The sequence below is a fragment of the Poecilia formosa genome, unplaced genomic scaffold (assembly GCF_000485575.1).
Source record: "Poecilia formosa unplaced genomic scaffold, Poecilia_formosa-5.1.2 Scaffold781, whole genome shotgun sequence".
In the NCBI taxonomy this organism is placed as follows: Eukaryota; Metazoa; Chordata; class Actinopteri; order Cyprinodontiformes; family Poeciliidae; genus Poecilia; species Poecilia formosa.
In genome coordinates, this window is record NW_006800720.1 from 25,214 (window position 1) to 47,670 (window position 22,457).

Sequence of the window (22,457 nt, forward strand, 5' to 3'; positions counted from 1 at the left end):
TGAAGAAAAGAAGAGCTATGATTAATGTAGTTACAGTTCTATCCATGTTTTAATGTTGCAGAGCTCAGTCGTTTTGCAAATAGATCAAAGTTTAAACTGGCATGTTGAACATCTTTTATCTGGTCATTTTGTGGAATATTTAAGAACTAGAAAATGGCAACAAGAATATATTTTCCACTCTGATTGGCTGCTGTTAGGCCTACAGATTTTAACTTGAATGTTCATTGCATTTTTCGTAGACACCAGTGAAAATAATTTCTATTCCAACGAGTTTTTGTTCTCTGGGAAATTATTTTGATAAATACAGAAACAAGCATAAAAATCAAACCATCTACAATAGTGTTAGTAATATTAATAAAATAATAGTCAGTGCAAAGTAGCCTACAAATTATTTGGTGGGGGAGGGAGGTAGAGGGGGTCCTGGATATGGGATAGCTGGCCCGAAAAAGGTTGAGAAACTGGTCTAGTTGGTAATGTTGCATGTTCTAAATTACTTGCAAAAACATCGACTGAAAGGACTCTTATTTAATGTTGAGGGATTTTTGCCTGTAAGGCAAACCTTTAGGGCACAGACATTTTACATTGAGTTGAAATGTACTGAAGTCTTAAGTTTGAGTGTTTAGCTAATTGTATTGTTAATTGTATTGTTAGAAGCAATTGTATGCATTATTCAAAGACACTTTTTATTAAACTGTGGCAATAACAACGCTATAGTTCATTTCTACCACCAATATAAGTTTCAGGCTCAGGATGTTTTTTTACTTTAAGCCCTGCAGCCACTTCCAACTGTATTTCAACACAAATGGTTTATGTTCCTCTTCAGAGTCTGCAGCCTTGCTGAGCTCCTCTCCTGGCGTTTCCTCCTCAGCCTCTCCAACTTACTCCTCTTCTATTGCCTCCGCTACTGTGTTTTCATTATTTGCCTCTTCTGGGGTAAATAATGAAAACAGTCTCTGTAACTTGTTGATCCACCATGGTCTTGCTGTATCGCCTCTTTAATTGACGCACATGTCGGTCCGATGTTGTGGTGTTTACCTCGCAGTGACCCATATTCAGCGCTGGAACCCAGTGGATTGAGCTAATCCATTTCATACGTCGGTTTGCCTTTAAGAGGACATATCAGAACACACATCAGTATTAATACTGTAAATTTGATTACACTAGAAAACTTAAATAGTTTACTTCACAATAATTTAATAACCTCGATGTCCACTGACAAAACTCGGACTACGCTACATAAACAATATAAGCCCGACCTAAACAAGGTTGACCCACTTAAATGAACTCAACATAAACTGAACATGAGTATATCCGGAGAAAACCATAGCAAAAAATTATGACGCAACACCAACAAAGCGAATTTAGACACTCACCAGAATGGAAATGTCTGGAGCAAACTTGTAGGCATCTGGGGATGTTTGAGAATGTAATATCAGGACGTCTCACCGCTGATCCCAGGACATACGTTTTCTTTTCGTTAGCTCCAATAGCTTAGCCTCCTCTCATTGTTTCCAGGCAGGACAATAGTGAAACAAAAGTCCGTTTTCCATCTTTTTAACGTTTCAGTTGTGTGATCGGACATTACATTCAATAACGCAGCAAGTTCGTACCATAGCTAAATTATTTTAGGTAACTTGGATTTTAAAAAGAATGTTGTTCTTGTCGGCTATGTTTATGGACACCAAAGATGACGCTGATATCCCTCCGTCTACAGCAGTGACGTCACGTTCCAAAGCTCTATTAGCAAATGAGCATTTGCTAATAGGCCATCATCTCCTGCCATTGTACCTTAAAATGTCAGTAAAAAATTCTGAAAGAATTATTTTTGTAATAAATAAGAGACTTTGTTTTTTTCTCTCTGTGCCCACAGATTGTGTCATCAGCCTCAACTGATCTGCAGGATTATACCTATTATTTTGTACCTGCCCCATGGCTGTCCTGCAAACTGCTGCGATTGCTGCAGTGTTACCCTCCACCAGAAGATGGTGCAGTCAAAGGCCGTCTGGTAGAGTGTCTGGAGACTATCCTGAATAAGGCTCAGGAGCCGCCCAAATCTAAGAAGGTGCAGCATTCCAATGCCAAGAACGCCATTTTGTTTGAGGCTATATCACTTATCATCCACTATGACAGGTAAGTTTTTTTTGTTTTGTTTTTGTTTGTTGTTTTTTTTGCAGCAACATGACAGGAGATTTAAGGTAGCAGAAAGTTGGCTTATGGCTGTCAGGGTTGCAATAGTTTTGGGTTTTTCATTATAATTTAGTTTTATTTCTTTGTGACATGGTGTGTGTGCGAGCGAGCTGCCCCTACTTTATGCATTATGTCTAATATCTGTAGTTATAGCTTAGCTGTGCTGTTTGTGAAGCAATCTTTTTTTGTTTGCCAGTGAGCCAAACCTTCTGGTGCGAGCCTGCAACCAACTTGGCCAGTTCCTGCAACACAGAGAGACCAATCTACGTTATCTAGCTCTGGAAAGCATGTGTACTCTGGCCAGCTCAGAGTTCTCCCACGAAGCTGTCAAGACTCACATCGAGACCGTTATCAATGCACTCAAGGTGCTGCCTCACAGAAAAAATACTTATATTCATATCTATAATGGAGATTAGATGTGCATGGTGACCTTCAGTTTATTTTCAATTTTTTTTCTTTTAGACTGAAAGAGATGTAAGTGTTCGACAGCGGGCGGCTGATCTGCTTTATGCTATGTGTGATCGCAGCAATGCTAAGCAGATTGTAGCGGAGATGTTGAGCTACCTGGAGACAGCGGACTATTCCATCAGAGAAGAGATGGTGCGTGTGAGACAATGATGCCCTGAAGAATTTGCGAATTGATGAAGCAGATTACCACCAACTATTCTCATTCACTTTGAGTCTAACACTAATGGAAATATATGAGTATTGTTAATTTTTTCTTCAGTGTGTAATCCATTAAGTGTAATCAGTGAAAGTAATCAAAGTAAATGGTTTCAATAAAGGAATCATTTTATGTTAGTTATTTTGGCAGAAAAGCAACATTTTTAAACACTCAGTTATGGGATTGATCCCATCTCCATGTGGCTGGCACAGACCAAAACAACCCAAACAACAATCTTCCTGTGAGATTTTTTTGTTATTCTAATTACAGGTTGCCTCTAAACATTATGTTCATACTTAAAGCATAGAAAAACAAGATTAAGATTTGCTTTGCCAAGAGAACGTTTTGCTTTGGAGATATACGAATCCCTCACAATTTTATTAAGCAAGTCCAACATTTGGATATGTTTAATACTGTAGATGCAGTACTAAACTGCATCAACAGTAGCTGAAAAACTGTCGGTGCAGAGAGTGCAGAATGGTTGAAATCACAAGCAATTGGCACAATTCAATTGGAGTACGGAAACAACTAAGTGTCACATAAAATGTCGGCAGCAGTGATGCCAAAACTGAGAGTGGAATGTACACAATTGCCAAAACATTGACAGACTTGTACTGTTTCCATTTAGGTGCTGAAAGTAGCCATCCTTGCAGAGAAGTACGCTGTGGATTACTCCTGGTATGTAGACACAATTCTTAACCTCATCCGCATTGCTGGGGACTATGTCAGCGAAGAGGTTTGGTACCGGGTCATTCAGATCGTGATCAACCGAGATGATGTGCAAGGCTACGCTGCCAAGACAGTCTTTGAGGTACCTCTGCCAAATAATTTACCCACTGCAATATTTTAAGGTTTTGTGGCCAACTTTTGTTCCAATTTTCCATGTCTAATATAGTCATGTGATCAGTGATGGCATAGTTACTTTGAAAAAGTAACGTTAAATACCACGGTGGGGTGGTGGTTAGAGCTTTCTAGAAACACTTGGAAAAAAAAAATCTTTTAGTTTCTAGTGTAAAATTTACATTTCTTAGTTTTGCTGTATAATGACCATTTTACCAGTGTGACAAGTGTAGTTTGCTGAAAGATTAGTTCGCTCTAATGAAATCAACAACCATTTTTTTTATCCATCCAAACTGGAGTACTTTGATTTCCGTTTCTAAAGAAATGCATTTAACACTTTGCTTTTGCTTATAATGTAAATCTTTATGGCACTGGACCTGTAGTTGTAGAGCCAACACTAGAAGTTAAAAAATGTTTCTTAGAGCAAACACCACTCAACATGCTCATCAGATGTTTAATAATGTCTTGGTCAACGACTCTTCCATTCACTTTCAAACAACCAAGCTATCCAAAAAGCTCTTAAAATGCTTCAGTTTTAGCTTAAATATATGAGACTGGAATGATTTTGTTGCAGGCCCTGCAAGCCCCGGCATGCCATGAGAACATGGTGAAGGTTGGAGGGTACATTCTGGGAGAATTTGGGAATCTGATTGCTGGGGATCCCCGGTCCAGGTACGTTCCAATTTGTACTGCTCTGTACACATCTGATAGTTGAGGCTTAATGTTCACCTTGTTGTCATTTTTTTTTCTCTAGTCCCCTGGTCCAGTTCAACCTTCTCCACTCTAAGTTCCACTTGTGCTCTGTGCCGACCCGTGCCCTCCTTCTGTCGGCTTACATCAAGTTTATTAACCTGTTCCCAGAAACAAAGGCCACTATCCAAGAGGTGTTGCGCTGCGATAGCCAGATCCGCAACTCAGATGTTGAACTGCAGCAGCGAGCTGTGGAGTATTTGAAGCTCTCTTCTATTGCCAGCACGGATGTCCTGGTAGTTCCAACCGTCCGCTTTGATCAAACTCAGCCGTGTAAAAGAATTCCACTTGCAAAGGTTTTGGTCTCCTTTCTCTCAGGCCACTGTTTTGGAAGAGATGCCTCCATTCCCTGAAAGGGAGTCATCAATTCTCGCTAAGCTAAAGAAGAAGAAGGGGCCGGGGGCAGTTTCTGTCACTGAGCTAGAAGACAGCAAAAGAGAGAGCGGCGAGTTGAACGGAGCAGGAGAACGGGGTCCAGACCCATCAGTCATGGCTGCCTCTAATGCAGTAAGTTCCCTCTGAGTTCTAAAATCCCCATCCCTGGTCAGACTGTGCTCTAAGTCTCCATGTTTTCCAGTCTACCCCATCTCCATCAGCCGACTTGCTGGGGATTCGTTCTGCGGCTCCAGTTAGCAACGCTCCAGCCAGCGCAGGCAGTCTACTGGTGGATGTTTTTTCAGAGGCGGGACCCGCTGCATCTTCTGGCGCAGTGAACGATGACGGCTTCCTCAGGTGAAAATCCTACTCTGTTGATCAGCAGGTTCAGAATCGTCCAGATAAAGTCCAGTATGAATGACTGCACCTCTAGTTATTTGTGTCATTCATTTAATGTCTGATTGGTCACAAGCCTGTCTGAAGGATTTAATCTTCTTAAGAGAAATGCACCATTGACGGTGTAACCAAGAAAGAAGCAGAATTCCCTCCAGTCAGGAGGGAATTACATGCTGCACATCTGTTTCCACTAAAAGGATTTCACTTAAAGCAGCATTCCGTTCTTGAAGAAAAATACCACTAAGGCTATTGCAATGTTTTTTAGAAGAGCAAAATAACTTTAAAAAACTACAAATAGACAAACAGATGTGCTTCTCTGTTTGCGTCACTCCTAACTACCCTTAGTATTCGTAAATAGCAGCTCTCATACTGGACCTGAATGGCCATCACACATACAGCACGTCATGTATTGTTGATGTTGACCAGTCTTCAAGTACAGCTCCAAAAATGAGTGTCTGGAAAAAGTAAAAAAAAAAAAAAATATGTCAGTCATTTCAGAAAGTGAAACTTGTAAATTATACATATTTTGTTATAGATTCATTACCAGTTGGACATAGCTGCTTTCGGTTGACTTGCTTTGTTCCTTCTGGTGTCTCATTTTCCTCTTGACCATTCTACATTGCATGTCTATGGGGTTCTGGCCTAAGCCCATTTGCTGGCAAGTCAAGCACATTTTTACTGTCACATTTTTCCTCCCACTCGACTTTCTATGAATATGCTTAAACATTTTTGCAATATCAAAAATGTTTGAGATTTAAATTGTGGTTTTTATTATTTGTAAGTTTTAATCATTAAGATTGCAAGACAAAAAGCTTAAAATGTTTCACTATGTAGTAGGAGTTGAACAACATATTTTTTTAAAAGTTGACAACAACATGTTAAAAGTTGAGTCAACGTTGACTAGCTGCAGTGACATAGAAACGTAAGCGAAAATGCTTCACAGCAACTTACAGGCTTTGTTAGGTAAATTCACAGCACATATTGAAGAAAACCCTCGCTAATATTAAGCCTAAATCTGTTATGCAGAATTAAAAAAAACAAGAATCAGAACATTATCTCAGACTTCTTCATTAGCAGCAGAGCAGAGGTGGTCTGAAAGGTTGAACAAAGTAGAGCCTGACTTTTTTTCCTGAACACCAGCTTGTTCTGATGATCAGGTATGCAAACCTTGCTAATCATAAACAAGATGAGCATACAATTTGACTGCAATTGAATTCAGCGCGGCCACCTGCTGCTCCCCTTTCTTGACGCGTAGCAGGACATTCCACTGACTCGGCAGCAGCTCGCTGACTTTGCAGGATGACCTGACATACAGACAGCTGCATAGCTAGCTTCTGTCAGATCCTCAGAATGCATCCTGAACTTCGTTTCCAGATGTTGTAAAAGTATTTTTTATAAAAGCGTGAAGCTGCCAGGTTAGAAGCTTCAACACAGGGTGATGTTGATCAGTTGGATGGATTAAAAGCATTGCTGCACAGTATTGCCCTAGTCTTTTTTAAAAATTATTAGTTATTTTATTCATTTATTTTTTTTAAGCACTAGTTGCCTTTCTTTGACAGAAATCTGACAGGAAGGGGGCTGAGAGAAGAGGGGCAGGAGAGAGAGACCTGGCCAAGGGAACAGAGCACGGGAGTCGAACTCTAGACTACTGCAGTTTACAGCCTTTATATGCAGGGTGCCGCGCGGACCTTTGACATGCAACGCCCCTAATCCGGGATAGCATTCGCTGGGGTTTGCAGTACCCCTTTGGTAAATTTACATTTGTAAACAATTCAAACTGTTTGATGAACTCACCTAGTTCATCTGTCTTTTTTTTTGAAAATTCAGTTTTGTTACGTGATTGCGACTAGTCAAGTACCTCTGTAAAAAGTTATTGGAATAAGGACTCAACTAGTCAACTAGTGCAACCCCTACTATGAAGTAAATCTGAGTTCCAGTATTTCTGAAATGAGTGACAAAAGTAACAATATGCAAAAACATTTTTTTACCTTGTAAATGGCTGTGGTCTGTTGGTGTTTATAAATTAGTGTGTTTGTGTTGGTTGTGTTGTGAATCTGTTGGCTCTGTATGTCTTTGCTTTATTTTCGTCTCATTCAGACCCGTCAACCTGAAGATTATCAGTCCAAAAGTCATTAAAGAACGAACTTCAAATCAGACCTTCATTTATGAACCACTAATATTTTCATGAACCTTGCTCATTCAGGTGGTGTTGGAGTCATCTTATTATGCAGTCTGGTTCTAGATAGAAGTTAAATGAGCTGAAGGCTTAAAGCTAAAATCCAAACATCCCACTGCCTGAACACTGCTGCAATCTAAAGTCTCTTAAACACAAGCTGTGGCTCTAATGTTTTAACCATTAGAGCTGCATGGATCAGACTGTCAGATTTCCAGTTTCTCGTTTTTCTAAAGCTTTGGCCTGATTTATTTAAAATTTTCTTTAAGGATTATAAATAATATTGTGAAGATATTTTGTTCTTGCCATCCTGTTGTGAGATATCATTAATTATATCTGAGGAACATATAAAGACATCATTTTAAAACTGATTGTCTTTGTTTCAAATTGACAAGCAGTTTAAAACGAAGTCTAAACAATTCTCCACCTTGAACTGACATTTTAAAGTCTTTGCTAGCTTATATTATTGATTTGGCATGATCAACAGGACTGTATGAGTTTCTATATGCAATCCTTTGGGATTATAAATCCTTTTCGTCATTGAGGCTGTTAACATTTCCAGATCCAGCCAGACTGACCAGCGGTCAGGGCCAGTCTATTTTAAATTCTGATTCTTTTCATCAACCAGTTCTTTATTCAGAAAATTAGAATCAAGTAAAATAAAAGCTTCTGTTTGTCTTTAGTGCTGGTTGATTGTGACACTGTTGGCTTTAATCAGAGACCTCTGATACTAGTCTCCTATACTGGCCAGAACGCAGAAATACCATCAACGTAAAGTTCTCGGTCAGGACTCTCATTTTATTTTTCTTCAACTTGAGGTCTTGTAAGGTAAACCTTAGGACAAAAGAGAAACTGTTCTGTAGCAATCTGACTGGAGGACTGATCATTGATGTATACTTCAGGGTTGGCAGATCTGTTACACTTGTTGATTCGTTATCTTGCTCTGTATGTGACTGTCTTTCGTCTTTTTCTCTCCTTCCCCTTTCTCTTATTTCCCTCTTTCTGTGTGTGCGTGTGTTTTGACTTGACTGTGTGTCTGTTCCCTGTCCTCTATCGTGATTGTATACTGACAGAGATCTGGAACAAGCCCCTGAGACCTCCGATCCTCTTTTGGTGGAGGGTTCTGGTGACTCGGAGTAAGGTCCCTGTAGTAGACTTAATCAAGAAATACAAATGTGGCACCTCATCAATTCATATTGTTAAACTAGCCTGTATAATCATGCTGTCTTACTGAGGGGCAAGCCTTCCAACACATTAGCTTTATTTAGACACCTGACGTGGTGATGGTTTTTCCCTCTGAACAGCAACACTACCATAATCAGCTGTCATGAAAGAAAACCTTTGGTTAATTGTTTTTTGTTGTACTTCTTTCCATCTGCCACATTTTGGACACCAGTTACAAAGTTGTTGTTTTTTTTCTCAAACAATATACAGAAACAATATATGTACCAATATTTCTTTGTTACATTTGTTTTTTTATTTTTTTATTTTTTTGTTTTGTTTTTCAAATTTAAAAAGAGAGAGAAAGTTGATGGTGCAGGGAGTTTTGTGGAAAGTCGTGGTACATGGTAAAACACAATCTCACCAAGTTTTATTGGTCTAGTTTCTAGTTGAAATATCTTGGTTTTGTTTTAATTCAAAAAGTACAAGTCACTTTTCAGTATAAAATACAGGCTGGTTCTAAGTCGAGAAGTTTTTGATTTTGATGAAATAGTACTAGTTATAAGTGAAATAATCTGGTAGTACAACACATTTTCCTCATATTATAAATTACAATATGGCAAATACGAAAACACCCAATATTATCCATTCCATCATATTCCCCAACTGTTGTAGGCAGCTGCTGAAACTAATTAAGTAACTTGTAATCTAACAAAGTTGCTTTTAAAATCAAGTAATCATTAAAGTAATAAAGTTTAAGTTTTCAAGGAGTTAGCAAAGATGAAGTTACTTCTGTAAGGCAACTACAGGGTTTCCCCCAGAAAACTAGCTAAGCCCGGTGGTCAGGGCACCGAGACGGTCCACCAGCGGCCCACCGTGCTTTTGTATTAAAAGACGTTAAGTTAACAGGAAATGTAAAATATTACAGAGTAATTATATATAATACAGGAAGACATTGTTAGTGAAATGCTATTTAAACCCACAACTACAGTTGTGGGTTTATATAGTTAAATATAAAGAAATACTTTTAAAATTAAAGCGGCAAGCAGCGTTGGAGACACTTGCAGCTCAGTGCCGCTCTGATGCATTAGGCAGAATTAGTGACTCAAACAATATCTATTCCTTTCATTCATTTCCCACTTGCTTCAGCACAGCTGTAAAGCTTGAGAGACTTACCAGACATATGCCAATGGGTTGCACAACTGTTCAACTAAATGGCTCTAATTATGTCATATTTTGGGTTAAAATGCTTTTACTAACAACCTCTGCATTTTATTCCCTTGTCCCTCTGTCTTCCCCTCCTGTGGCTCCTCTCGATTCTTCATTGCTGTCCTGTTAAAACAATGGCTTTGTGATCTCCCATCTCTTCTTCGTCTTGTTTTTGGATTATCCTGTTTGCTCGTCTCTGGGCTGCCTGTTCATCCTTGTGCTGTCCTGTGGTCTCTCAGCTCTGCTCCTCCCTCTGAGGATCCTGCTCCTCCTTTATCTGAAGCAGAGGAGCTTCTTAACAAGTAAGGTTGTCTTCCGTACATTTTGCAGTGTTCAGTAAACAGCTTTTAGGCAGGGTTCTAACCCCTCTTTTAGATGCTTTGTTTAGCCAATATTCCACCACAACCTCACTTGTAATTCCAATTATGTAGTTTATGCCTAGTTCACCCGGCAAGATTTGCCCGTTTTTGTCCAGCTTCTCCCCTTCAAACAATCTTAAGAACACCCTGATTATCAGGATGGTTCTTAGGATAACCTTAAGAGATATTCCTGGTGTGTTAAGAGTGATCTGATCTGATCAGAAGGACGTCTGGACTGCATCAATCTAAAATGGGGCATATTCAATGTGTTGGTTTGGCTTGACCAAGAATGCAACATGTTGAATGTGACGTCCTGCTAATTGGAAAGCAAGGCAATATAAACACACAGGAATCCAAAACACAGAACAACTGTTATGGCTACTCTTTTTCTGGCGTTGCTATGGAAAAAAAGAAAAAAGCAGAACTCCTTTCATTTTCGTAGTGTAACAAGTTGAGCACCTTCTCGCAGCATCTCCATTTCTTTACTGCAGAGCTTTTTGCTTTTTTTTAATCTTTTTTTTTTATCCCTTAAAAAAACTTCATAATCAGTCTTCTACAGGATTTTCTATTAGACATCTCAACGTTGGTGAGTGCAATCGATTTGTGTGTGGCTGGAAACCACACACTGTATGACCAAACCTGTTGTAGCTAAGATTTTTTTTATTGTCACGTTTTGAAAATTCAGGTTTTCAAAATTTACAATTTTGAATTCTTGCCGTGTGAACCAGGCATTAGGACTGCACTTAATATCTCCTACTGGTCCATCCGGTTCCTGTCCAGTTTTAATTTCATATCTAAGCTGAAATTGATCCAAATCCTTTAAGGTAAAACAATAATTCTCACAACAATAATAATCATTTTTGCTTTAATTTCCTTCTATTTCAGTTGTTTGACTATTGTCAATTATTCAATTTGGTTTAGTGTAGATAAATGGCAACTGGAGGTATGATTGCCACATTAGTTTTTCTCTGGTGAACTGCTGTCTAAATGATTGCAGCATCCATGTCAGGGATACAATAAGAACACTTGGTGAAGTAAGCATGAAAGTACATTTTAACAAATGAATTGTTTCCCTCCAGGTTTGTCTGCAAGAACAATGGGGTTCTGTTTGAAAATCAGCTTCTGCAGATTGGCATAAAGTCAGAGTACAGACAGAACCTAGGTGAGTTTACTCTGCATCAATATGTGATGCTTTGTGTGCATTAACATGTTCCATCATATTGGGTAGATTGTTTTGCTGTCACCTTGACATCAATGGAACCCTATTGCTGGGTCGCAGATGACGTAGTACTGACGTCACACAATACAGATGGGGGTCAGGAAGTAAATGCAGACCATTTACATCTGTTGATCCAGCATCAAAATGCCTCAAGTATGTGTCTGATACAGTTGTTCCTACAATACTAAGGAAGAGAAAGATTAACATTATTTTCGTGTTCCGAAGGTAGTTGGTCACAAGGGAGTTGATTTTTAAAAACTTACCAAAGAAAGAAAATTGGGAAGAGGATGGTATCCCAAGGCCTACATCTATCCGACTCTGGTCAGATAGACACAAATATTCTAATTCTGTCAAAAGTTAACTGGATACTGGGTTATGTTTTACTTTGGAAAAAAAATAGGATATGGAATACCCAGATCATGTAGGATACTCTGGGGTGTGTTGCACATGACAATCAAAAAGATGAGTACCGTGTAAAAATATTGCTTTCTTTAACTAAAAAAGTCATCACAGGATTATGGTACAAAGAAGAACCACCAGCTGTAAAGCAATTTGGGGTTAACTGCAGTCAGACGGAATGCGTTCATGATAAGCTTGGTTTATGATGTTCCAAAAGCACAGTCGTGGTCAATATAATAATTTGACTCTTATATGTGCAGCTATCCAAAATGAGGATATGCGATCATTAGTAACATCAGCTCCGGGGAGAAAAAAAGTCAAACCCAACTTTGTGCAATTTTTGGGACCCTTTCTGCTCCACTGCTAACAAAGAAGTCCAAGATAATGTTCTGATTCTTGTTCTTTTAATTCTGTATTATTATACAGAATAAGTCTGTTGACTTATTATAAACTTTTTTATTAATATTTGCTGTTAATTTTGCTAGTAAATCCTGAAGTATTAATGACGTCAGTGCGACTAGTCAACGTTCGCTTGACTTTTATCATGTTGCAGTCAACTTTAAAAGCTACCCCAAGTCTACATACTGCAGAAAATGAAAATCTTTGCAAGGCTTCCTATGAATGTGTGGCTCAGTTAGTGTGTGAGACTTTGCCTGCTGAGTTTGAGTCTCTTTGTTCCCTCTCCATGTTAAAAGTGAATGTGTTCTCCTTCCTCAGGGAGAATGTACTTGTTCTATGGTAACAAGACATCAGTACAGTTCGCCAGCTTTACCACCACAGTGAGCTGTCCCGGAGAACTTCAGTCTCATATCCTTGGAATAGGTTACCAGAATACACAAAAGCTTTTAATGCTTTAAATTAATTAACACAATTAATTGCATCTATTAAATGAACTAAATTCTGTCCATTCTTTGTTAAAGTTTCTGTAGAAGAAGAAAGCTGAAGAAGAGCATCCAGCTGAAACTGGATCAGCCTCTCTTTACAAACACCCAGATAAAAATGCCAGTTATGCTCCTCATATGTGTAGCTATCATTCTTCTCCATGTCAGGCTGACTCAAGTGTGTAGTTGGAAGTCCTTGACAACTGACTACAGCTCAACGTTCAGAGCAAACCAGTGGAACCTCTAGTGGAGGGTGGAGCACAAATCCAGCAGGTCCTGAACATCGAGTGCCTGACAGACTTCTCCGATGCTCCACTTCTCAACATCAAGTTCAGGTAGGCTTTGACTTCTTTTCCACTAGCCAGCAAACAGTCGCAGTTTGGTTTAAGTGTAGAAGCCAAAGCATTGAGAATGATAAAACTGTTACTCTTTAGTCATAAAATACAAATATTGTTGACCTGAAAATTGAAATCTGTGAAAGCAAAGATTTAGATTTACTGTTTTACATAAATGTCAGACATGAGCAGCATGCACTAAAATGGGTTTCATCTGCAACCAACTTGGTTGCATATATGACCTAATTTCCATCCAGTTGTCTTGTGAATTTTAAGCAAACTTTTGAAGTGTTGTCAAAATAAAAGAAAAAAAATAAATTAGGCTTGTTTCCAAATACTCGGATGGAGTGAATCAACCAGGCTACACAGGGCATAATTTTGTCAGTTGTTGATGCTATGCATGGCCGTAATTAACAGGATGTAGAGGTTGTTAACTAGCATGGATGAGACATCTCAGAAAAACTGAGTTTTCTCCCCAGTAAATCTATGATGTTTTAAACTTATGGTGGTTGGGGGTTATTTCTTCTACTGTCAGATATGGAGGAGCTCTGCAGAACCTGACTCTCAAACTGCCGGTCACCATCAATAAGTTCTTCCAGCCGACTGAGATGGCCTCTCAAGACTTCTTCCAGCGCTGGAAACAGCTCAGCCAGTGAGTGTGTGATGGGTGTGGCTCGCTTCCCCAGGCTCTCCTGTCATATTGGCTATTGGCCTGAATCAATCTGTGATTTACATTTCAACTTTACCTCTGTGTCTCTTAATTACAGTCACTGCTGTTGCAAAGTTTTGCTGCTGTTTGATTCACATTGACTGCTAAATTATAGGCCTAAAAATATCCACCAACTGCAGCTGATCCAGAACGCTGCTGCTGGCGTTCTCTCTAAAACTAGGAAGATGGCGCACATCACCCCAGTTCTAAGCTCCTTCCACTGGCTCCTTGTAATTCGGAGAATAGACTTTAAAATACTTGTGTTACTTTATAAATTATTGAATGGCTTAGCACCAAAGTACATTAAAGAACTACTGCTGTTGTCAACTTTCTGGACCACTCAGATCTTCTAGTTCTGCTCTACATCCTTGGAACCAGAGCCAAACATGAAGAAAGCAGCATTCAGATTCTGTGCAAATCCTGAACAAATGTCATGGGAAAACAGCTGAAACACTGAGTTCCTTTAAATTTAGACTGAAAGCATGCACTGTAAATGCAAAATTGAATTTAACTGGAAATAGTAAAATGACTTAAATCATTTTTCATCAAGCTACTATTAACACTCACTTTTAGTAAACTACTTGGAATTTGTAATTGAAAAGTCTCTCTAACTCACTCTACTTGAATAAATAATAATAAATAATAATCTTTGTCATTATAAAACCATGCAATGGTTTACATAGATTATAATGAAATTAATGAAAATACTGCTACAGGGTATTTAATGCCCTTCTGGCTACCGGGTATAAACTGTTCTTCAGTTTGTTAGTTCTTGCTTTAATGCTCCTGTATCTGCAGCCAGATGGCAGCAGCTGGAACAAATTGTGACCGGGGTGTGAGGAGTCTTTTAAAATATTCTTGGCCTTTCTGAGGCAGCAGGACCTGTGGAGATCTTCAAGAGAAGGCAGAGAGCAGCTGATGGTCTTCTCAGCAGGTTTTATGATTCTCTGGAGAGTCTTCCTCTGTGCTGCTGTGCAGCTGGGGAACCACACACAGAGACAATAGCAGATGATGCTTTCAATAGAGCATCGATAGAAGGACACCAGCAGTTTTTGAGAAATATTGTTCATTCTCAGAATTCTCAGGAAATGGAGTCTCTGCTGGGCCTTCTTTGCCACTTCAGCTGTGTTTACATCCCAGGCCAAGTTATCCCTTATGTGAACTCCACGGAAACGGAAGTTTGACACCCTCTCCACAGGCTCTCCGCAGATGTTTAGTGGTTCAATGTCTCTTTTAATTCTCCTAAAATCCATTATGATCTCCTTGGTCTTGGCTGTGTTTAGGATCAAGTTGTTGTCAGTGCACCATTCTGTCAGTCGCTCCACTTCGTTCCTGTAGGCAGACTCATCGTCCCCTGAGATGAGGCCCACTACAGTTGTATCATCTGCAAATTTAACGAGGGTGGTATTTTGATGGACAGAAACACAATCGTGTCTGTACAGCGTAAAGAGCAGAGGGCTCAGCACACAGCCTTGAGGAGAGCCAGTACTGATGTTGATGGATGAAGAGGTATGGGAGTCCATTCTGACTCTTTGTTTGCGATTCGTCAGGAAGTCCTTAATCCAGCAACAGGTGGAAGAGGGGATTCCCAGGTCTGCCAGTTTGCGCACTAATTTGTCAGGGAGGATGGTGTTAAATGCTGAGCTGAAATTGATGACGAGGATACGTGCGTAGCTATCTCGATGCTCCAGGTGGGACAAGACAGCATGCAGGACAATGGCAACAGCATCTTCAGTTGACCTGTTAGCTCTGTAAGCAAACTGGTGTGTGTCAAAGGTGTGAGGAATGAATAATTGAATATGACTGAACCAGTCTTTCTAAACAGTTCATCACCAATGGCGTGAGACTGGTCGGTAGTCGTTCAGGCAGGTGATGGGTGATTTTATTTTTTTAGGAATGGGAACTGATGGAGGATTTCAGGCAGGATGGGATTCTGGTTTGAGACAGGGACTGATTAAAGACCCCAGCCAACTGCTCTGCACAGTCCCTCGGCACTCATCCAGGAACACCATCAGGCCCCGCCTCCTTTCTGGGTTTGACAGATTGTAGCGAGCGTCTCACTCCTCTCCTTGTAGTCCCTTTTAGCTTTCCTGATTCCTCTTTTTAGATTGCTCCGTGCCAAGCTGTAGAGATCCTTGTCCCCAGACTTGAAAGCAGCATTTCTTTCTTTAAGCAGCCGCTGGACTTCTCTGGTCATCCATGTCTTTCTGTTTGGGAAGATCCTGATACGTTTTTTCACTGTAACAATGTCAGTGCAGGTTTTGATGTAACAAAGAACACTGTCAGTGAATAATTCCAGGTCTGTAATGTTCAAAAATATCCCAGTTTGTTCTTACAAAACAGTCCAGCTAATAGGGACTGGGACTAGTGATAGTTCTTATGGTGGAACGTTCAGATTTCCTCAGGGTGGTATATGCAGGAATCAAAAACAGTGACATGTGGTCAGACTGCATCAGGTGAGGTAACCGCTTGGTTCTATAATCCAATTTAATGTTAGAGTAGACCTTATCCAATGTATTGAGTCCTCTGGTAGCACACTTTACATGTTGATGGAATTTGGGGAGCACTACCTTTAAGTTGACATGATTAAAATCTCCAGCAATAATGAAAACTGCATCTGGATAGCGGCTCTGTTGGTTATTAATGCTGTTATACAGTATTCTGAGGGCCAAATTTGCATTGGCAGAGGGTGGAATGTAAACGACAGTGATCATTATTACACTGAACTCTCTGGGAAGGTAGAAAGGTCTGCATTTCAGAGTCATATACTCCAAGTCAGAGGTGCACTGGCTGTCCACAGTCACAGTGTCTGTACACCAGGTGTTGTTGATATACACACAGACTCCTCCCCCTCTGCTCTTATCAGAGTCCGCGGTCCTATCAAAACGGCGTGTCGTATAGCCTATTAGCTCAATGGCCGAGTCAGTGATTCCTGGAAGAAGCCAGGATTCTGTAGTCATGACTACGCAGCTGTCCCTGACAGTTCGATCTGTAACGATCAGGAGCCTTAGTTTGTCTATTTTGTTGACAAGGGATCTGGCGTTAGTGAGGAAAATGCTGGGAAGTGGAGGTTTATGAGGCTGTCTTGGTAGACTTACCAAAACTCCGGTTCTGCAGCCTCTCTTCTGTTTTCTTTCTTTGTGCCATCTGTGTGTCTTTGAATCTGGAGTGGTAATCCATGGAGAGCTGGGAGTTCTTGCTATGTCCTCCAGGATGTTATGAATCTTAGTGCGTCGCCGTTACTGTTACTTGAGTTGGATTAATTTAGAAAAAGTAAGTCTTTGATAATTGTGCATTTTTAAGTACTTTTGCTCAATTCTGCATCCATCAAAGTACAAATGATGAAGGTTTTTTTTTCTCTTGTCTAGAGCCAGTAATTCATCTCATGATACAGAGATAATCCTGGCATTTCCATGAATAAGGGTGCATTTACATAACAGAATATAAGAAATCTCCATGTATCATTTTATCTTAAGCTTGGCTACAGTCAACCAACTTAATGTTTTGTTTAGTTTTGGGGGGAGGGATGCTCAGTAAAAAAATAATGAAATTAACACAATTAATTGCATTTTTTTACATGCAAAGGTCCACAGCCAGAACCTTTCTATTGTGTTTCTGGTATTCCTGTAAATCTAAAGCACAAGAGACACCTGCAAACGACAGTGATGGCTAAGAGTGAATCTTTATTAAATATTTTATCAAACAGAATATTTTTGAATACATATATAATATTTGATGTAATCAGTAATCCTTTCAAAGTGGGAAAGCATTACTGAGGTCTGCTGCGGTGGAACAGGGATAAAGCACAACTCATGTATGGAGGCCGGAGTCAAAAAAAACTGGTTTGTTTAATTTAAGTTACATGAACTTAGTTATTTTTTGTAAGTTGTATTTGATTGAGTACTGCTTACTAAAAATGATAGGTTTCCATACTTTCCTTTAAACTTTTTTGAGACAGTTAGTTTACATATTTTAAGTAAGGTGAACTAATTAGATTTGAACCATAAGTAATGGAACATTGACCAATATATTTGATATGTATTGGTGATTTTAATTATGGCATTTGGCGAAATGCAATGTCTGCTACAGGTTTTCACAATTGACTGTATGACTGTTTGAACGATGTAGAACACTTTGATGTGCCTTGTTGCTGAAATATGATATAGAAATAAACTTGATAATTAAATGTTTTTAAAATGGTTGTCTCTCTTCAGGCCTCAACAAGAAGCACAAAAGATATTCAAGGCCAACCACAGCATGGATACCGAAGTAATCAAAGCAAAGGTAGGGTTTGAAAGAAGTGTTTGAGATGGTGTAGAAAGGTACCCCTGGTTTCTTTAGAGTCATCTAAGTCATGCTTTGTGTGTTAATGTTACTGCTCTGTTTGCTCACAGCTGCTGGGGTTAGGAATGGCCCTATTGGACAACGTTGATCCCAACCCTGAGAACTATGTTTGTGCTGGAGTCATCCAGACCAAGAGCCAGCAGGTCGGCTGTCTGCTAAGACTGGAGCCAAACGCTCAGGCTCAGGTATGGGCATCCATAACGTCACAGTCCTTTGGTAACCATGGAAACTCATGCTTCTCTTTCATATGACTGCTCTGATATGCTCACTGTAGGACAGTGGAGTCCAAAATGGGGATTAGGATCCTTTTGTGGCCATTGGAATAATTTGGTGTGCTCCCTGGCAGCAGTTCCAGAGTAGATCAGTTTGACCTGCCAACAAAAAGAGCTAAAGCAGATGGACAGTTTTTGTAATTTTTTAGAAGAGATTTGAAATTACAAAAGTGTATCTTTGTAAAAGGGAAATGTATGGTACATCTTTCATTTTACACTATCATATTAAGTAGGGCCACAAACATGCAGTGATCTTTTGCTCAAAAAGACTTGTCATTAAATTTGGCTAAATAGGAATGGCAAATTTAAACACAGCAAGTATTTTCAAAACAACTTCTAAGGAGTGTTTTTTTTATTTTTTTTTTATTAAAATTACTTTTTACTCCTAGTTTAACGACTTTCTTCCATCAATATTGCATCTTTTCTACTAATATGACTTTGTTCTTGTATTTGAAAATGAAATATCTCCTATCCTGTGCTCCGTTTACAATTGTGCTGTGTAGCTACTTCTACTGTTTTGAACAGGCAGTCTGTTGATTAGTTTGAACACTGCCACCACCTAGTGACTGGAAGCTTGTTCATCAGTTAAGCATGAATAAAGACAATTGTGAAGTCCTGCTTCCCCCCCTCTAGTAATGTGTGTATCAAAGGAGAAATCGTTTAACCACTAAAATCTGATACCGCTCCATTTATGTTTACATTTTTGAAGAAGGAAGTTGTGCTAATCTTTTTCAGGAGTTTGTGTTGTTTCCTTCAGTTCTTGGTGCAGGGCCATCACAAACGAGAGGTTTGAGGGGTAGCTTTTTTCCAATTAGTTTGGATCTTTTGACACAGTGCAGTGTGAAGGCGAACAACAACAGGAACAGCTGAAAATGTAACAAATTGTTGCAATTTTGGTCCCCAATCGAACTGTCTAGCGGACTACATGGCGTGAAAACATCCTTAACTTCCTGAGTTTGGATTGAAATTCAGAACCAGATAAAACCAAATATGAAATAATTAAATAAGGTAAGTTGAAATAGTAAAACTGAAAAAGGATGGAGGAGAGTAGGAGGCATCCCCTACGTAGGTCGTAATCGGTCAGTGGGATTTTGTCACAATGAAAAACCTTCTTGTTTGAACAAGTCTTGCACTTCCTTTTAAATCTCGTCATAACCGGGAAGTTTGTAGTTGTAACAAGATATTGCTCTTGAATTTATCTATTTGATCTAGGAGTTAAAAACTTTTTTAAGGTTATTTATGTATTATTTAAGCTTGGCATTACAGGAGTTAATGTAGTGAGCCATATTTTTTTTGCTTTGTTTGATTGCAATGCAGCAGGAACCCCCAACCATCCCCTATATTAGTTTTTTAGTCTTAAATTTTTTTTCATGGTGGCTTTGAAAATTCTTAAATTTGTCTTGCTGAAACCTGCAGATACCTGAGACAGTAGTACCAGAGGAATCCCAGATGGGATCATGTGACCTGTTCCATTTTCTTCAGCTTGGTCACTGTATTCACCTGTGTCTTTACAGATGTATCGCCTGACTCTGCGCTGCAGCAAAGACTCCGTGTCCAAGCGTCTCTGTGAACTGCTGGCCCAGCAGTTCTAGAGTCCAGGTCCTGACCAGTACTCCCACCATCCCCCACCCCACCAGCGACCTCTCTCTACAGCACCCCTCCCACACCTGTCCTCCTGCCTCCAGCAAAGAGTCTTTAAGTTGGGGGGATAAAAAAATGGTGTAACCTACATAAGGGAAAGTGCTGTCGCTGCCTGCAGCAATATTATTGTCATTATCCTTGTCCCAGATTCTGATTCCAGTTCATCTTTTACTTGTTTATTAACATGATGCTACCATCTAGTTTTTGTTGGTTTACCTGTGTAGCTGGTGTGTGTATGGCCAGGAGTGTGAAAGACAGTGTTTGTGTGTCCTGTGGCTGGGGTCTCATTCTGCTCATCCTGACCGCTTTGGAAAAGATATGTGCAACATTCCTTGAAGACAAGAAGGAGAAGCTATTAATGGCACACCCATACACTACTACTCCCAACCCGCACACACTATTCCCTGTGGTCAAAGCTGCGAAAGAAAAATCGAGCATTCCTGCCAAAAGAAAAAAATACACTTGACGTGTTGGGATCCTCCTGTTCATTCCTTTCACCCAGCCCTGCTTGGAGTTGACCCTTCATTTCTGTCAGCTTGTGCACTTGTTGTTATCGTGTATGTAAATATGTGCCAGTGAATCACTTTATTTTAAGACACATTCCCTTTGTTTGCTGAAGGTTAACAGAACGGACACTAGAGTGCAAAGATGAGACAGTCCTATTCACCGTACAGTTCAAGGAGGCAGAGAGGAAGTTTATTGCCCCCATCTCATCACTGCTGTCTTAAATCTTGTAGAAGTGGAAATTTATTTTAGAGAGAGAAATAAAATCTCCCGTTTGTATTTTTGCTTTTGCAGGAGAGATGTGTGCAGACGAGGGAGAGGTGAGGTCCCATTTTACTCCTCTGCTTGCAGATGTGACACCTTGTTGATGGAAATATGGATTACTACTCAAACATTTACATGGAGGATATGTTTTTGTTTTGAAACGAAGCCCTGTATCGGCAGCCCAGTGTAGTTAGAAAGATGGGGCTCATCTACATTTCCACAAGTCCATATTTCTGCTCATCAGCAAATCCTGCTCAGATGGATTTCTGCTGTTTAATGGGATGTGGATCCAACCACTACAATACATATTTGTGAAGTTTAGATTGCTTTATCAGCTCTGCTCCGGGATTCCTGTCACTTTGAAGCACTGATGGTTGTGGAGAGGACAGGATGTGAGACACCCCAAAGTCCTTTCCAGCTACAAGGGAGTTGGTGTGTGAGTGTGAATGATTGTATGTGATAGTAAACAGGTGGGGGGGGGCTTGAAGACATTTCTAACACATGGTCACATTACATTCTGTGACTGCACAGCAGTTGCGGGACATTGAACTTTGTAGTGGAAAATTTAGTCATTTTTGTGAGTGTGTAAGTGAGTTTGTGTGTCTATGCAGTATCCACTAGCTAATGCAGCCTCATGTATCGATGTTAAGAAGCTGTCCAATACCTGTGTTTAGACTTAAGAGTTACTCTGTAATGGAAAAATGTGAAGTAAAACTATGCCATATATCCGACTACCTGTCTCCCCTCTTTCATTACAGTCATAACTACACTGTTTGACTTCAAAGTTTTCAAACTAATGTCTTTCAAAATAGTATAAACTGATACAAGAAGAAAATATGCAAGCAGTTTTAGGCCTATTCCACTTGTGTAAAAATGAATACTTCACCACCCTATCAAAAACTACAGTGTACAAAATATAAAGATTTTTTTTTTTTTTTTTTTGCCAAAATATCTTGAAATTTTTAGGAGTTTGGACAAATGGCTCACTCTGCAAAATGAAGTGATAGTATTACTTGGACACTGTTCAAGCCAAATTAAAATGTAATCTAATGCAAACAAGGTGTCTCACAGCCTGTCACAAACTCCACATAATCTTCATATAGAGATGTATTCAACAGTTTTTGAAACAATGGCAGTTAATCTACCCTGTGATATTTCTACTGCTGTTCCAACAAAAGAACCAGCTCCCCTCTGAGGAAGATATCATTTCTTGTGGTGCTTCTGCCCATTTCTTAAATTTCTGCAAGTCTTACAGTTGGCTTCAAACGCCAACTGCAGCATTCACACTTGAATTTTCACAGGAAATGCAACATTTCTAGTTTCCTTTGTTTTTGATAGGTCTGCTTTTAAGCCATTAGTAAACACATGTCCAACTTGGTTCAGTCTGAACTTCAGGGTTGAGTCTTAGGTTTACCTCTCTGGCTCAGTTGAGTACTTTTCTTAGGTTGGCAATCATGATTCTCAATGTCCTTGCCACCAATGAGTATGTTGTCCACAATAATGGCACTGGGATATCCAGCAAAAATTTGTTCCATGATGTCCTGGAACACCTCACTCGCAGAGCTCATCCCAAATGGCATCCATAGAAACCTGTAACAACCAAAATGGATGCTTAAAGTGGTGAGCAGGGATGAATGGTGGTCCAGTGAAATCTGCCAGAAGAAGTTCTTGGCATCTAAAACTCAAAATACACCATTAGACATCCTACCCTACCCAATATAAACATATACTGTTTGCATTGGGTGATGTGGTCTTTTGAGAATAGTTGAGGTCTG

General features: G+C 39.6%; 1 protein-coding gene across 3 annotated transcripts in view; it reads left to right on the plus strand.

The window, feature by feature from the left end:
• ap2a1 (adaptor related protein complex 2 subunit alpha 1) overlaps positions 1-21,413 on the plus strand; it is a 44,111-nt gene extending 22,698 nt beyond the window's left edge. Inside the window, exons 7-23 of one of the 3 annotated variants that reach the window (XM_007543184.2) lie at positions 1,871-2,130; positions 2,384-2,552; positions 2,650-2,787; positions 3,480-3,662; positions 4,266-4,363; positions 4,446-4,677; positions 4,760-4,948; positions 5,019-5,173; positions 8,459-8,521; positions 9,995-10,057; positions 11,194-11,276; positions 12,450-12,539; positions 12,825-12,948; positions 13,484-13,600; positions 17,872-17,941; positions 18,052-18,186; positions 19,788-21,413. In XM_007543184.2, coding sequence (XP_007543246.1) covers positions 1,871-2,130; positions 2,384-2,552; positions 2,650-2,787; positions 3,480-3,662; positions 4,266-4,363; positions 4,446-4,677; positions 4,760-4,948; positions 5,019-5,173; positions 8,459-8,521; positions 9,995-10,057; positions 11,194-11,276; positions 12,450-12,539; positions 12,825-12,948; positions 13,484-13,600; positions 17,872-17,941; positions 18,052-18,186; positions 19,788-19,865 — 2,247 coding nt within the window. In that variant the 3' untranslated portion in view covers positions 19,866-21,413. The remainder of the gene's footprint in view (positions 1-1,870; positions 2,131-2,383; positions 2,553-2,649; positions 2,788-3,479; positions 3,663-4,265; positions 4,364-4,445; positions 4,678-4,759; positions 4,949-5,018; positions 5,174-8,458; positions 8,522-9,994; positions 10,058-11,193; positions 11,277-12,449; positions 12,540-12,824; positions 12,949-13,483; positions 13,601-17,871; positions 17,942-18,051; positions 18,187-19,787) is intronic. The other 2 variants (XM_007543186.2, XM_007543187.2) reach the window with 2 other exon arrangements.
• The last annotated feature ends 1,044 nt before the right edge of the window (positions 21,414-22,457 follow it).